Source organism: Hyperolius riggenbachi, chromosome 8 (assembly GCF_040937935.1).
Source record: "Hyperolius riggenbachi isolate aHypRig1 chromosome 8, aHypRig1.pri, whole genome shotgun sequence".
NCBI lineage: Eukaryota > Metazoa > Chordata > Amphibia > Anura > Hyperoliidae > Hyperolius > Hyperolius riggenbachi.
Window position 1 is genome coordinate 279,047,171 of NC_090653.1, and position 17,063 is coordinate 279,064,233.

The window sequence follows — 17,063 nt, forward strand, 5'->3', positions numbered from 1 at the left end:
ACGAGAACCGGCTCTCGTCAGTGACGTCATCAAAGCCAGGCTACGCAGGAGAAGTGCGCCCTCTACATATCTCTCCATACACTGCTGCAGAGATAAGCAAAGAGCGCACCTCTGCTACGATAGACTGGCTCTGACCGGCGGCAGAGCGGGGTCCCGGTTCTCCTAGATGCGGGCAGCAGTGGATGGCGGTGTGGGAGCGATCGGTGCGTATGGGGCTGGAGGAAGCCCCAGGTATGTATAGAATCTTTTCTTTAAGTTAGCCCTGGTTCTCTTTAATCTTATTGAAATACCCAAGTGTTATTCTCAGTGCACACTGGCCGGCTCAGAGCCGGAGCATATTACGGATATGCTGCACTGCTATGGGGTCTGTTACAGTTTGGAATGGATGTGCACGATTCCATCAGATGAGTGGCAATAAGTCCACTGGTGAAATATAGTGCTGGTTGGGTTTGTCTATTGTAACAATGCAATTTTCAAAAATTGAAACAGTATTAATGGACGGCTATGCACCAGCCCAAGCATGAGCCCTAACAGAATGTCTATTGGTCTACTGCCATCCGTTCCCAGAAAAGGTCCAGCAGCTGATCTAGTGTGAACTGATTCTTAGTCATATTTGTACAATTTCTTGAAACCTCATTTAATTTAGGGCGTCTCAATGTATTTTGCACACACAGAGGTGAAGATCATTGGAGTGGGAGGTTCAGACAAACTCACCATCCTCAGAGGATGTCCCGGCAGTGATGGGTCTCCTGGCCAGAAAGGAGGTGTTGGGGCTACTGGTGAGAAAGGTAAGTCTAAGTGGTCACATTATCTTGCCTTATACAAATTAAATTACTGCTACACCAGCCACACTCATAGTCTTGAGGTTACAACCACATCCCGTAATTAGTTGTTTATCTCCTCCTTCTCCTCCTCTTCAATGTTTCCAGAAAAAAAACATGTATATATTATTGTATTATTCACATTAACTATTTTAATAGGAGAAAAGGGTTCTTCTGGAGAACATGGAAAGCTGGGGCCACCAGGACAAAAAGGTCAGTGGAAAATTAGCCAATCAAATCCTTAGCCAATCAGAGCTAATGTACCATTTAGGAGTCATCATATGCCAAGAGGGTAGTTCAACTGATAGCAGGGAATGGAGCAACCCCCCCCCCCCAACTAGACATCATATCAATTTAAACAGAGGACGAATCAGGAGGACACCTTGACCCTGAGTCATACGTAAATGTCAAAGGCAGAGGTCATAGGGGAAGGACTTTGCTCCTTTCAATTATTATTGAATCAAATGAAAATTAGAGCCACCAAAAGCATGCCCAATCAAGGATTCAACCAATTTCAGGGCAAAACTAGTCACATGTATCAAACGGACATGCTGGAAATTTTCGGGAAGACGTGCTTGATCAGGTGTGCGTTGGTAATCGTGTGGGGTAATCGTAACCAACTAACGTGGCGGAAATCATGAACCACTTTCCACAAAATTTTAAATATAATCCTCCCCCCCCCCCCCCCCCCCCCCCGGACTGTTGTAGACTTTACTCCTTTTCTTATAGGATATATTTTCTCACCTCGTCTATACCCCTTTAAGAATTCAGAAGTGAAAACGTAAAACAGAATTTTGTCTTCTTAAAAAAGTAGGTATTTGCAATTATTAATGTGTCTCTGTAATATTACCAACCTGACACATCATTGCATTCCAGCGGGTCTGGAGGTGTGGTTAGCTATCAGGGACAACAAAGGATGATTTGCATATTCAGCAGTGATGCATTGTGGGAGACATCATATGCTCACTCCAGCCTGAATAATTACAAATACTTTCTGTTTTAAGAAGGCAGACTTCTGTTTTGCATAGCATTTTTTAGTAAGAGGGCTTGTTGGTCCTTTTTAGCCCCTTAGACGCTCCTCGGAGTTCTGGTTCACCATGAGCTTGCTGGGTAATCTGTAACTCTATATAAAAATATTGTTGTGGCGCTTATTTATGCAATATCGGTTGGCAGCACAGAGTTTAATAAGGAAAAACCACCACCTTACACTATTAGAACAATTTCAAAATAACTCCTGCGCCTGTGCAAATTAATTTTGCAAGATTAAATTCCTTTTTATTAAAATATCTAAGATCAAATAAAATATATTATATAGTACAATACTGGTCTGCACTCAATACAGCACTTTTCTTACACAGTGTCACCGCTCGTACTGTCTCAGATTATATCCAGATAACCCACCAACAGTATAACTGAACAACTGCTTATACAAAAAATATATGCCTGATGTACTGCTAAAAAACTTTTTTTAAAATCTTACTTTTCTTAAAATCTTGTACATGGCTATATAGCCACAGAGTTACTTTTGATTGAAACCGTGGGATGAAATGTACATGACTGATCAGTTATTGCATGAAATTGTGGAAATTAATTGACCAATTGGACTACACTGGCCAGTTAAGTGGTGTACAATTGTGGCACTTGGACGTTATTCCTATGCTGGAAGTTGGCTTGAAAAGAATTTCTGGCAAATGCATGTAGCTACGAAGAGGAGTCTGTATAACAAAGATTTTAAAAAAAGTTTTTTAGCAGTACATCAGGCATATATTTTTTGTATAAGCAGTTGTTCAGTTATACTGTTGGTGGGTTATCTGGATATAATCTGAGACAGTACGAGCGGTGACACTGTGTAAGAAAAGTGCTGTATTGAGTGCAGACTAGTGTTGGGCGAACAGTGTTCGCCACTGTACGGGTTCTGCAGAACATCACCCTGTTCGGGTGATGTTCGAGTTCGGCCGAACACCTGATGGTGTTCGGCCAAACCGTTCGGGTTCGCCCGAACTACTAAATGCCCGGCCGAACAGGGCCGAACAGGGCCCCTGTTTGGCCGAACAGGGCCCTGTTCGGCCGAATACCGCCCCCCTATGGGGTCGCAGGCATAAGGGGGGAGCATGCCCCGATCGCGGGGGGGGGGGGGGGGTCGGAAATTCCCCCCACCCCCTCCGCTAGCGCTCCCCCCTCTGCCCGCTTCCCCATAAAAAAGTTGGCGTAAAGTTAAATATTACCGGTGGTGGCTGCTGCAGTGGCTGTCTGGCAGTGGTGTGAATGAGGAGGAGGAGTCCGAGTATGACGCGTTGAGGCCAGGCAGCGGGCGGTTCAGCGGTAGTACCCTTGTGGTACTTCCGCCCTTTCTCTGACCTCACGTCCTCTACGTGATGACGCATACGAGGGTACGCGTCACGCGTACCATCGTATGCGTCATCACGTAGAGGACGTGAGGTGAGAGAAAGGGCGGAAGTACCACAAGGGTACTACCGCTGAACCGCCCGCTGCCTGGCCTCAACGCGTCATACTCGGACTCCTCCTCCTAGTCCTCACTCACACCACTGCCAGCCAGCCACTGCAGCAGCCACCACCGGTAATATTTAACTTTACGCCAACTTTTTTATGGGGAAGCGGGCAGAGGGGGGAGCGCTAGCGGAGGGGGTGGGGGGAATTTCCGACCCCCCCGCGATCGGGGCATGCTCCCCCCTTATGCCTGCGACCCCATAGTGGGGCCGTATTGCGGCATGTTCGGGTCCCCATTGACTTGCATTGAGTTCGGGGTTCGGGCCGAACATGCCGAACATCTGGCCCATGTTCGGCCTGTTCGGCCCGAACCCGAACATCCAGGTGTTCGCCCATCACTAGTGCAGACCAGTATTGTACTATATAATATATTTTATTTGATCTTTGATATTTTAATAAAAAGGAATTCAATCTTGCAAAATTAATTTGCACAGGCGCAGGAGTTATTTTGAAATGAATCTGTAAACTCTGTAAGTGAAAATTCAATTCATAAATTGAATATGCCCTGGAGAACGTTTAAATAGCTCCACTATTCTGTGTTCCAGTTCTCTCTCTAAGAAGATGGGCAAGTGCTTAGAGGCAGGGATGGGAGGAGCAACATTTGGCTTTCAGGGTTACAATCAAATATTCTCCCTATGGAGAGTGTTTTAGAAGTAAAAGAGCTTAGGAGTGCTTTAAATAAGTTCTTCATGGAATATTTCATTAATGAATTTCTCATTTCAGGTCTGCTTTAATTTACACTAGAGCTAAGATTTGGTATCACCATTGCTCTGCCCCTTAACCAATGGTGTCACTCCAAAGCAAATCTTTGATGTGGGCCTTTACAATTTTTCACACCTTTTTCACCCCTTGGTGACACCATCAGCAAGTGTGTCCATTAGGCAGAGGTGTTAGGTAAAGGAATGGGGGGATCTTGTCACCCACCTCCCCCCATTCCTTTAGATTGTAAGCTCAAAAGAGCAGGGCTCTACCACCCTTTTGTGTCTTGGAATTTGTTTATTCATTTCGTAGCTGGTACTCTGTTCTACATTTTATTTATTATGTTACATTTGTTATTGTTATGATCAATTTTGTATTTTGTACCAGTGCCCATGTTTGATAAATACCATTGCCTGTATTATTATGTAACCCATGTTTGTTTTTCTTACTTTGTACAGTGCCACAGAACATGTTGGTGTTTGTGCTTTATAAATAATAATAATAATAATAATAATAATAATACAACTGTATTCATCATGGTCTTACTAGTGCTACTCATAACAACTGTGGCCACAACAGCACATTATATGGAAGCAGGACCCCTGCATTGGAGGAAGAGAGGGGGAGTCATATTTCTTGACCTCCTGTGGTTGCAGAGGCTCCATCCATATAGTTATGCCCTTTTCTTTAAAGGGAATCTAAACTGAGAGGGATATGGATGTTTCCTTTTAACCATTTCAGCCGCCCAGATGTGAAGCTCACGTCCGGGCGGCTGCTGAGCTGCGCTCCCGCACTTGGGCGCGCTCCCGACCACGATCGCGGGCGCGCCCCCGTGTCCCGGTGGTGTCCTCCGGTAGCCCTGGGATCAGTGAAATAGAACATGGTTCCCAATCACCGATCCCTTTCCCCCGCAGAAAAACCGAAGCGCTCACCCGTGAGGCTTCAGTTCTTCTGCCCGGAAAGATTTCTGCGTAGCCCTTGTACTTCTGCTTAGCGAGAAGTACAAGGATGGAAAACAAAATTGAAGGTGGCCATCTTGTGGCCAAATAGTAAAACTACATCTAAACATTTTTTACATTACAGTTTACACATAATACAACATTAAAAATTAACTGTTTATATCCCACACCAAAATATTACCCAAATAAATTTTTTATGTAAAAAAAAATTATAACTAAAAAAAAAAAAAGACATAAATAGTTATCTAAGGGTCTAAACTTTTTAAATATGCATTTGAAGGGGGTATACTACAAACATTTTTTAAAATTATAAGCTTGTAAATAGTGATGGACGCAAAACGGAAACAATGCACCTTTATTTCCAAATAAAATATTGGCGCCATACATTGTGATAGGGACAAAATTTAAATGGTATAATAACCGAGACATACGAGCAAATAAAATACATAGGTTTTAATTATGGTTGCATGGATTATTTTAAAGCTATAATGGCCGAAAACTGAGAAATAATGAATTTTTTCCATTTTTTTCTTATTAATCCTGTTAAAATGCATTGACAGTAAAGTGGCTCTTAGCAAAACGTACCACCCACAGAAAGCCTAATTAGTGGCGGGAAAAAAAAGATATAGATCAATAAATTGTGATAAGTAGTGATAAAGTTATAAGCAAATGAATGGGAGGTGAAAATTGCTCTGATGCATAAGGTGAAAAATCCACGCGGGCTGAAATGGTTAAACAATACCAGTTGCTTGGCAGTCCTGCTGATCTCTTTGGCTGCAGTAGTGGCTGAATGACACACCTGAAACAAGCATGCAGCTAATCCAGTATGACTTCAGTCAGAGCACCTGATCTGCATGCTTGTTGAGGGGCTGAGGCTTAAAAGTATTAGAGACACAGGGGGCGATTTATCAACGCATTACCAACAGTTTCTTTCTTCTTAATCTGTTCTAACCAGCAGGGAGAATGGTTCTGCATGATAATAACAACCTTCTTAAATCCTAGGTAATAGTGGCAAGTTAGCATGAATTTCTAGAGCTGCACTACAGATAATAAAAGTGCAAATCCATCCCTAAACTGGCGCAGATTAAGAAGTACATGATAGCAGTTCTACAGATCTAGAACTGCAGGCTAGACATGATTGCAGAGTGCAGGCTAGACACGATTGCAGAGTGCAGGCTAGACATGATTTGTGATTTGCTCCTCCCCCCTGCTGAATTCCTCCTCAGAGCCTGCTGCTATCAATACAGTAGGTGTGTCGGTTACCTCAGCAACAGTAATTTCCTTCCTAGCTCCTCCTATTCCTTACAGTTTAAGAAGGAATCTGCACTATTTAGTGATTTCTTAGGATGTCTGAGACAGTTCTGCACGGATTTCTAAAAACCTACCAATATTTTGTCTCAGACACTCTTGATAAATCTGGCCCACAGGATCAGCAGGAGAGTCAGGCAACTGGTATTATATTAAAAGGAAAAATCCATTTACTTCACAGTTTATGTTCCCTTTAATAATACTTCTCAATAGAAAATGTTGCCACATCAGGTTGAACTGTCATAGGGCCCATTCACACTTGAAAGTGGCAAAACACTTAGCGCTTACATTTTGCGTGGGTGATTTTACCACTATTAGCACGGTATATTCACTGTACAATCTCACGATTCCCAACGATCATCGCTTTTATAAGCACTGTATCACGATTGCTCTAAAATCGCGAGAAAATGCTTAAGGCAACACGTTTTGCAATTGCTGTTAATTGCGAAACACCCGCAATCGGTGGCAATTGCGGCAGTGACATCACTGCTATATAGTTACAATTGTATTAGCACTTTAACTACCTAACGACCTCGTGACACCAATGGGCGTGACCACGGCGGCAGCCCTAGGACTGCCCAACACCAATTGCCGTCAATTCCTGGGGCCTGCTACTGCAGGAGATCGCGCGCATCTCCTGCTTGAGTGTCTCCGAGCAGCAATCGCCGTTCATAAGACTGTTAGACAACTAAACCGCCATCTAATAGGGCTGTACAGCACTGCAATCTGTCCCCCTGGCACACTAGAGAGCGATTGGCTCTCATAGACAGAAGCCTATGACAGCCGATCACCATGATTGGCTGGCTGGGGGGAGGGGTTTGGGAAAATAAATAAATAGTAAAAAAAAATTACATAAATAAAGAGATAAATATTTATTTAAAAAAAATAAACACTAGGGGGCGATCAGACCCCACCAACAGAGAGCTCTGTTGGAGGGGGGGAAAGGAAAGGGGGGAATCACTTGTGTGCTGTGTTGTGTGGCCCTGCAGCTTAGCCTTAAAGCTGCAGTGGCCCAATCAGGGCCGGCCCGCTCATAAGGCGGGGTGAAACTTTTGCCTCAGGCGGCACATTTCTAGGGGCGGCATCCACCCATCGGTGGGTGCGGGGAGCCGGCCGCCGAGCTGGAGGGATAGCGGGCAGGACGGGGGTATTGGGCCTAGCGGCGGGGAGGGGGGTCGGACCCCCCCCCTCCCTCGCCTGGGTCCCCCATCCTCCGCTCCCCTCCAGCCTTAAATAGATCAGAAGCGCTACTCGTAAGAGGCAGTCGACGGGGAGGACTCACCTCTTCCTCGATCCAGTGTGCGCTCCACTGACGTCCCTTCCTGCAACGCCGCCCACTGTATTGTAAGTGGACGGCGTTGCAGGAAGTGACGTCAGTGGAGCGCACGCTGGATCGAGCGAGGAAGAGGTGAGTCCTCCCCGCCCACTGCCTCTTACGAGTAGCGCTTCTGATCTATCTAAGGCTGGAGGGGAGTGGAGGACGGGGGACCCAGGTGAGGGAGGGTCCGACCCCCCTCCCCGCCGCTAGGCCCAATACCCCCGTCCTGCCCGCTACCCCCCCCCCCCCCCATTTTTTAAAAATTTGCCTCAGGCGGCAAAAAGTCTAGGGCCAGCCCTGGGCCCAATTAACAAAAAATGGCCTGGTCTTTAGGGGGGTTTAGTACTGTGGTCTTCACGTGGTTGAAAAAGCGCTAGCGCTTCGGCGATTAGCGGGAATCACCCACAAATTGCCCTAGTGTGAGTGGGCCCTAATTCATCTCTGTAGCAGTATAATTTATATTTCTTGTAATATTATTATTATTTTATTTATTGTATTTATAAAGCGCCAACATATTACGCAGTGCTGGACAATAAATAGGGATGCATACATTGCAACAAGGGGTGACAGACAGAGAGGTAGCAAACGGTTATACAACATGGCACAAGGTTATACATACAATCGGGGTATAAAATGCGGTTTACAGAGACCCGGCAAATCAAGTCCGAGTTAGTCCATGAGAAGGGTGTAATTGCTGGGGTAGTAAAATTAAGAAGGACACACTAAGGGAAGGGGGAGGCCCTGCCAAGGTTTACAATCTAAAGGGTGGGGACACACATAAGGTAGGACTGTGGAAAGGGTGATTGACAGAGAGTTAGAGTGTGGTAGATGTGGGGTAGGCTATTTTAAAGAAATGTGTTTTGAGGGCTTGCTTGAAGGTGTTGAAGGAAGGAGCGAGTCTGAGGGGGAGTGGAAGGGAGTTCCATAGGGTGGGGGCAACTCTTGAGAAGTCTTGTAAGCGTGAGAATGAGAAATGCGTGGGGAAGTCAGGCGGAGATCATTGGAGGATCGGAGGGGACGGGAGGTATATATCTGTTGACAAGCTCAGAAATATAATACATGTAATACATGATAACTCGTAATTATTCTGACTTGCAGGGGAATCAGGAAGTCATGGCATGAAGGGGGAGTCGGGAGTCGCTGGAGTACGAGGTGATGGAAATCTCTGTTACTGAATAAGAAGCTGTTATATGGGGGTCTTGTAGAAGAGGGAAAGGGTGTGGCATACAACACTTGTCTTCTTTTCCAGCCTTACAACAGTAGATCATTTATAGATACAAAGGTCCATAGATTTCCAGTACTTTGAGCACTCAGTACAACGCTTGTGGTTTGATAAAGGCTTCAAAACTGATTTTGCTGTGTGGTGTAGGAATCCATCACTGTACAGTAAAATTCCAACTGAATACTGATCGATCGGCTTGGCACATTGGGAGATAATCTACTCTTGTATGGCTAGCTTTGACAACTTTGGGGTAAGTGTGATTGCAATCTACCCTTTTACCAATCCTAGCTAGTCTGACCATAAACTACCAGATATCTGTTACTGATCTCCTATGGGGCTAAAGGTTGAATGAATTGGGTGAAATTCAGCACCTCCAAGAGCATGCCTAAATGACAATTCAACCCATTTTAGGCCAAAACTGATTGCGTTTATTAATCGGACGTGCTGGGAAATCTTGGGCCGACGTGCTCGATCGGGTGAGCAGTGGTAACGGTGTGTGGTAAACAAATAATGTGATGGAAATTCCCGGCTGTGTCCCCCAAACTTTTAGATATACCTCCCCCCATGCCTGTCCGCTGTGCCTGAGTGTTCGCGGCTATGTCACCAACTCCACACCTTTCTTCCTTATTGGTAACTCATGCGATTTCCAGCTTATTGCACATGGGGTGCATGTGTCACATCACACGCGCACCCCGCATGCAATATGCCGGCAACCACGTGGGGTGCCAATGAGGAAAAATAGTGCATGGGCACCTGGGAGGGTACAGCTAACATTTGGGGGGACATGGCCTGGCGGTGGAGAGGTGGTGTCAGAAGGCCTATCCCTGAAAGATTTAGGCCCGGTTCACATTAGCGTGGAGCGGAACGGAAGCGGAACGTATACTGTATGCGAAGGGTTCCAATGTTAACCAATGGATCCGTTCACATCCAGTGCTGCTCATCAGGATACCGGATATCCGAATAGACTCGGATATCCGAACTTTTTAGGCCTATCCGATCGGATCCGGATTCCGGATAGCTGGACGGAAATCCGGATAGCTCTATGCGGATAGTTGGTCGCATAACCCGGATATCCGCGGATACCGATCGGATATCCGAATCCGGGTACTGTAACCATGGACATGATGTCCATGACGTCATTCAGCCAATCAGAGCGCTCACAGCCTAAGCCCAAGCACCCAATCACAGAGGGGAACCTTGGCCAGTCCCTCCTGTATATAAGGAGGGGGGCATGTTAAGAATCTCGTCCTTGCTTTGTGACTGCCACTGAGATAGTTTGTCCAGTGTGTTTGGCTGAAGCAAGTACATTATCCCAGTGATAACCCAGCGTTTTAACACTAAAACACCTTCTGGTTTTACTGTTTTACTGTGTTGTAGTTAGCTTAGCTAGTCTGTGTAATTTGTTAGTGTCAGTCAGTCTTGTCAGTCAGTCTTTCAGCTGCAGCAGCTGCCTGTGCCTGCTACTAGGTCCTGTGTCTTTGTGTGTGCTGTGTCTGTGTGCACACACTCCAGGCTCCTTGCTGCTGGCTGGGCTGCTATTACTACTGCTACTGTGGTTTTATATTGTGTAGTTGCAGACAGTGCTAGTACTACAGATTATTGCTGCTGTGCTGCTGCTGAGTGAGCAGTGTCAGTGTGTTTAGTTGTTGTACTCCTGTCTGTCAATCTGCTGATCATTTCCAAGCCCGCCGCCAATAATAAAAGTGCACCAAGTACCCCACACACATCATCTGTGACGTCGACTCATCAGTGACAGTGAGTCTTGTACTATGTCTGGCACTGGCAGTGTGAGACGGGGGAGGGGCAAGGCCAGAAGGAGAGTGAGCAACATTGCGGCCTCTGGCAGCAGTTCTGCCGCATCAGTCATTCCGCCGCTACCCACTGGCAGTCACGCTGCAGAGACGCAGCAGCGTGTTGCGTCAATTTTCAAGCAGGGTCAGCGGCGCAGATTGGAGGAGAAGGACGCCGCGTCTGTGATGCAGCAGATGGCGCATGACGAGGAGCAAGCCAGTGACAGTGAGGCCACCACCACCAGCCCTAGCCCTAGAGAAAATATTCTCAGCAAAATTGGCTTTACAGAAGAGTCTGAGATGCTGACAGTAATTGTTGGGGGGGAGCCCGTCCATGATGTGTCAGCAGAAGAGGAGTTTGAGGCGGGCTCATCATCCCAGCAGTTTTACGAAGGGGAGTTTGATGATGAGGTGAAGGACCCGGACTACCAGCGACCGGAGGGGCATGTCAGCTCTGACTCTGAGGAGGAGGAGTCAGTGTGTATGGCACGCAGGTTGAGCATTGCAGGGATTGGCAGGAGCAGCAGTGGGCATGGAGTACGTGACCCGCAGGCTGCTGCTCCATCTGTCAGTGGCACGACTACCACCAGCCGCACCACTCAACCCCAGGCCCCAACCACCACCGGGAGAAAATCCACAGCAGCATCCCGTTCTGAGCCACGTAAGGGAAAACTCCAATCCCCAATATGGCAGTTTTTCCATCTGCCCTCACTGGATAGCAAATTTGTAACGTGCAAATTATGCCATGTGAAGCTGAGCAGAGGGTCTCACCCCTCCAGTTATGGCACCTCCAGCTTCATCAACCATCTGGGCAATAAGCACAAACCTGAGCATCAGGAATTCAAGCTGCTGAAGGAAGCTGGCGCTGGCCCTTGCAGAGGTCAGAGCACTATAACCAGCTTTGCCACTCCTGCTGACACTGAGGCCTGTTCAGGCAGCCAGTCCTCCTCAGTGGTCTCCTCTGTTCCCTCCTCAGCTTCCCGTGCAAGCCTAAAACGCCCCCACCACCAGACCCTGCTGAGTGACTCTTTTGTGGTCAGGGCTCAGCCTCCCGGCAGCCGTCGCATACGCCAGCTGAACGGCTTGCTTACACGGGCCATGTCCTCCCAGCTCCTCCCGTACTCGTTTGTGCAGGAGGGGAGCCGGATGCGTGCGCTCCTGCAGTGCGCAGCGCCGGATTGGCCAATCCCCAGCCGGCACTACTTCGCACGCAAGGCCATCCCAGCACTGCACTGCTTTGTAAAGGCCAACGTGGAGCGTGGGCTGGATCATGCGCTTGGTGCGCGCGTCCATGTGACAATGGACTCATGGAGCAGCCGGTTCGGGACAGGCCGCTATTTGTCCTTCACCGCGCACTGGGTCAGTTTGGTGGAAGGGGGTGAAGAGGAGACAGCAGCATCATCACCACAGTGGGTGGTGCCACCCCGCAGCAGGGTCAGGGGAAGTGCAGCAGCTTCCAGCTCTGATCCGGTTCCATCCGCCGCCAAACAACCCCGCCTCAGCAGCAGCGTGAAGGCCCACCACTGCCAAGCGCTGCTGCAGATGGTCACGGTGGGCAAGAACAAGCTGACGGCAGACCACGTCTTGGCCAAGCTCCGAGAGCAAGAGAGGAGTTGGCTGACCCCCAGAGGCCTCAGAGTCGGAGAGGTGGTGGCCGACAATGGTGCAAACTTGGTTGCCGCCATCCAGCGGGGAAACCTCACCCACATCCCCTGTCTGGCCCACGTCCTGAACCTAGTGGTGCAGAAATTCCTGCACACCTACCAGGGGATGGACACTCTTTTGGGAGCGGCAAGGAAAACGGTGGGTCATTTTCGCCGCTCGGGTGGTGCCACAGCGACCCTTACAGCCGTGCAGATGGAGCTGAACCTCCCACAGCACCGCCTCATTATAGACGTTCCAACACGCTGGAATTCCACCCTGGCGATGTTGGAACGTCTGGTTGAACAGAGGCGGGCTGTCAACCTGTACCTGGCCAGAGCCACCATGGATGCCAACTTGTTGGGGACCGGCACCACCCACCTCCCAGACATCATCCGCCCTGCTGAGTGGGGAAAAATGCAGCTGGTGTGCTTTGTGCTGGCACCCTTCCTGGAGGCCACCAACATGGTCAGCCGGGTCCATGCGTCGCTGTGTGAGTGGTTGACCATTGTGTGCATGCTGGACAAGGCCCTCGATGCTCTGCTGGAAGTGGGAGAGGAAGCCTTGATCCAGCAGCAGGAGCAGCAGCAGCACACTTCACAGTCCACCTCTGTGCAGCAGGAGGAGGATTCGGAGGAGTTGGAGGAGGACTTGGAGGAGTTGGAGGTCCCTGACCTTGAAGAGGAGGGGGCACAGCGGAGTGCAGCTGCAGTAGTGCGGGGGTGGAGAGAGCAAGATGAGGCTCCGGAATCAGAGGAGGACGACAGCACTGTCAGCGGTGCAGAAGATGATAGGTCAGCAGAGATGGCAGCCCTCTTCCCCATGGCAGTGCACATGCTGCAGTGCCTGCGCAAAGACCCAAGGGTGAAGGAGATGAGTGCTCGGGAGGACATCTGGATCACCCTGATGCTGGACCCACGGCTGAAGGGGAAGCTGGCTCAGTTCCTGCCTGTAGGAGGAGACCCTGTGCGCCGAATCAGGGACTTGCAGCGGATTCTGGTTCGGCGCTTGGAGGAAGCCTTCCCCCGGACTCCCACCCCCCCTGCTGTCTCAGTCCAGCCAGCACAGCAGCAGGTGCCTGCATCCAGCATCAGCAGGCGCCCAACAAACCTGCTGTCTCTGACAAAGGCGCTCTATGCCACACCAGTACCGCTGCCTACAGAGGAGGTGCCTGCAGCAGCATCCGGCTCTCAAAGCCAGAACCAGCACCTGACCCGGATGGTGGCCGACTATATGGGGTCCTATAGCGGGCTTGACACCGACACCCCTGTGGACCCCTTGGAGTACTGGGTGAAGCACCTGGATATCTGGGGCGAGCTGGCGCAATACGCCCTGGAAGTGCTGTCCTGCCCGCCTTCCAGCGTTATGTCGGAAAGGTGCTTCAGTGCGGCCGGTGGCGTGGTCACTGAGAAGCGCTCTTGTCTGTCAGGCCAGTCTGTGGACAGACTGACTTTTTTAAAGATGAACGAGGCTTGGGCAATTGGTGAGTTCCTGGCCCCTGTTGTTGGCAAGAGAGGGAAATGAAGTGGCTGAGTGGTTATCACTATGCCTGCTTGCTGCTTAACCACCCTTTACCACCACAACCTCCTGACTCCATCTTCATGAAGCCAGGTTCTTATTTTTTGAACTGTGCCGTGGTACCTGCCATGGTCAACTATGTAAACACAATAGCTGTGTAATTTTTTTGGAGGTGTCTGTGCTGTGCGAGTTGTGGGGAGGCCCCAACTGCGTCAGTACGACCGCTTCCTGGAACCTCTCCTAATTTTTTACTGTGCCGTGGTACCTACAACAGTGCCATGGTCAACTATGTAAACACAATAGCTGTGTAATTTTTTTGGAGGTGTCTGTGCTGTCCGAGTTGTGGGGCCCCAACTGCGGCAGTACGACCGACCGCTTCCTGGAACCTCTCCTAATTTTTTACTGTGCCGTGGTACCTACAACAGTGCCATGGTCAACTATGTAAACACAATAGCTGTGTAATTTTTTTGGAGGTGTCTGTGCTGTCCGAGTTGTGGGGCCCCAACTGCGGCAGTACGACCGACCGCTTCCTGGAACCTCTCCTAATTTTTTACTGTGCCGTGGTACCTACAGCAGTGCCATGGTCAACTATCTAAACACAATAGCTGTGTAATTTTTTTTGGAGGTGTCTGCTGTCCGAGTTGTGGGGAGGCCCCAACTGCGTCAGTACGACTGCTTCCTGATACCACTCTGATGTTGATTGACAGCCATTTTTTTTAGGGGGGGGGGATTTTAAGTCCACTCCCCACATCATCAGTGTTTCCATTTTCAAAATTATGATGCTACATGCCTCATATACCCTAAAAAACCTTTTTAAAGCAATTTAAAGGCCACTTCCGGGATTAAACACGGATATCCGAATCCGATCGGATACTAGGGTCGGATATCCGAATCGGATTCGGATCGGAAAATTTTGAATTTGGATATCCGACCCGGATCGGATAGCGGGGTATCTGGATCCGAATCGGATCCGGATTTTGAAAAGGGGTATCCGAGCAGCACTGTTCACATCTATCCAATCATACGGATCTGTTGTCTGTTCCGCTCAGCAGACAAAAAAATGCTGCAGGACATATTTTTACAGACCATTGTGCCCAGCGGAATGGAAACAGAAGGTTTTGCAGCTGCACAGGAACAAATAGAAAACTGACAGTTTACAGCACACTGGCTGTAAAAACTGACAGTTTTTACCTGATCCTGATGGCCGGATCCAAAAAACGCTAACGGGCCTTAATGCTGAAAACATTCAGGAATCGGCCTGCTGTTTATAGCAGCCAACAGATCTCTCTCTGATCAGATCCGATTGCAGAGCGACCTGTCTTTTGGTCGATGGAATGTAAAAATCACAGGATGTATGGCCACCTTAAAGAGACTCTGAAGCGAGAATAAATCTCGCTTCAGAGCTCATAGTTAGCAGGGGCATGTGTGCCCCTGCTAAAACGCCGCTATCCCGCCGCTAAACGGGGGTCCCTTCACCCCCAAACCCCCCCTGCAAAATCAACGACCAACTTGGTCGTAGATTTTGCTCTTCCTGGAGGCAGGGCTAACGGCTGCAGCCCTGCCTCACAGCGCGTCTATCAGACGTGCATCGCCGCCTCTCCCCCGCCCCTCTCAGTGAAGGAAGACTGAGAGGGGCGGGGGAGAGGCGGAGATACGCGTCTGATAGACGTGCATGAGACAGGGCTGCGGCGGTTAGCCCTGCCCCAATGCGGAAGCGCTCCCCCACTGCACGGAGGAAATTTGGGGGATCAGGGACCCCCATTAAGCCGCGGGATAGCGGCGGTTTAGCAGGGGCACACATGGCCCTGCTATCTATGAGGTCTGAAGCGAGATTTATTCTCGCTTCAGACTCTCTTTAACTGCGGTGTGCCAGTTTTCTACTATTATCACAATCTGCCAGTACTGTATGTTACTGACACTGCCTGCCTCAACTCGATCCTTCTAGACTCCAGATCATTATTGAGCCTCTACCATTGGTTGTCAAGTGGGTTAAAGGACATCCGGGGTGAAAATAACCTAATGAGATAAACAACTGTATCTATTCTCCTTCTTCTAAAAAATGACTTTTCCAGGTATCCCACAGTTTTATTTTATATTTAAATCTACTTTTTAAGTTTTTACTTTTTCATTACCTCTTTTCAATTACATATTCATTGAAGAACACCAGAGCTAAAATCTGTGAACTAGTGACCCTTTTTATATCTTTCCTGCTCTCAGAAACCTTTTACTGCCAGGCAATTGTCTTATGGCTGCAATTCCTTATCACTGAGGGTTACGCTATAGTCCGAGTCAGTCCCGACATGGACAGAAACTGTCACTTGCATAGAAAGAAAAAAGGAGCACAGCATAGTTATTTGTTGCTAGGCACTGTACATACACATGTCTATTTCATGTCACATGTCACCCCGGGTATTCTTTAACCTTGAGTTTCGGACTTTATGGTGTCAAACAGCAAAACAGTCCAACACCCACTAGAGGGAATGGGCCCATCATCCTATGAGGACACTATGGTGAAGACCAGATGCAAGATTGTAGCAATACATTATACTGTAACAATGGGAATAACTTTAGCCATGGCACCTCTAGGCAAGCTTAAGTTCTTGTAATAGGTGGCTGATTCTATTTGTTTTAAATGACTGAACTGACTGTTGGCCATTACTCTGCAGGTGAAAAAGGACAAAAAGGGGACCCAGCCAACCGATATGGAGGTAAGATGCTGCTAATCCTGTAACCTCGTACAGGTGAGATATGGAGGTGGGGAAGTGGGGCTCTGGAATCAAGAATCACTTTCTCTTACCGTGTATCTTAATTTTGTACAAGTAGTCTGAGAGACTACTGAATACTCACCAAGGGGCTTATAATGTATGATGATGGTAGTCTGGCTACACCGTCCTTAAAGGATACCAGAGCCCAAATGAAGATGAGAAACGGGGGGAGCAGGCATGTATGGTGAGCTGTCCTGATGCTCACCGCTCCCCCATTCTCCTTTCTGCCCACTCCGGTACCTGTAATTGCCCTCCAGCCCAGTCCTCCAGTCTGCTATTTCTCATCTTCATTTGGGCTCTGGTATCCTGTAAAACAACAAAGTCTAGTACACTCAAATAAAGCTGTTGTTTCAGCAGGAAGCAGAATCCCTCGGGAGACATTGCAGGGTCAAGGCTGTAAAGATGCGTTGCTAGCTTGAGTGCTAGCAACGTGTTCTTTTCATAGACACTGAGGAGGTGGGCCAATGGATCAGCACATGAGTGATGTCATGCAATGGGCAGGGTGAGTGGGGAG

At 48.5% G+C, this 17,063-nt stretch overlaps 1 protein-coding gene across 1 annotated transcript in view; it reads left to right on the plus strand.

Moving 5' to 3' along the window:
* Nucleotides 1-655: 655 nt before the first annotated feature.
* Nucleotides 656-17,063, plus strand: part of LOC137527498 (ficolin-1-like) — a 64,657-nt gene continuing 48,249 nt past the window's right edge. Inside the window, exons 1-3 of the mRNA XM_068248015.1 lie at nucleotides 656-788; nucleotides 981-1,034; nucleotides 16,451-16,492. Of these exons, the coding sequence (XP_068104116.1) occupies nucleotides 656-788; nucleotides 981-1,034; nucleotides 16,451-16,492 (229 nt within the window). The remainder of the gene's footprint in view (nucleotides 789-980; nucleotides 1,035-16,450; nucleotides 16,493-17,063) is intronic.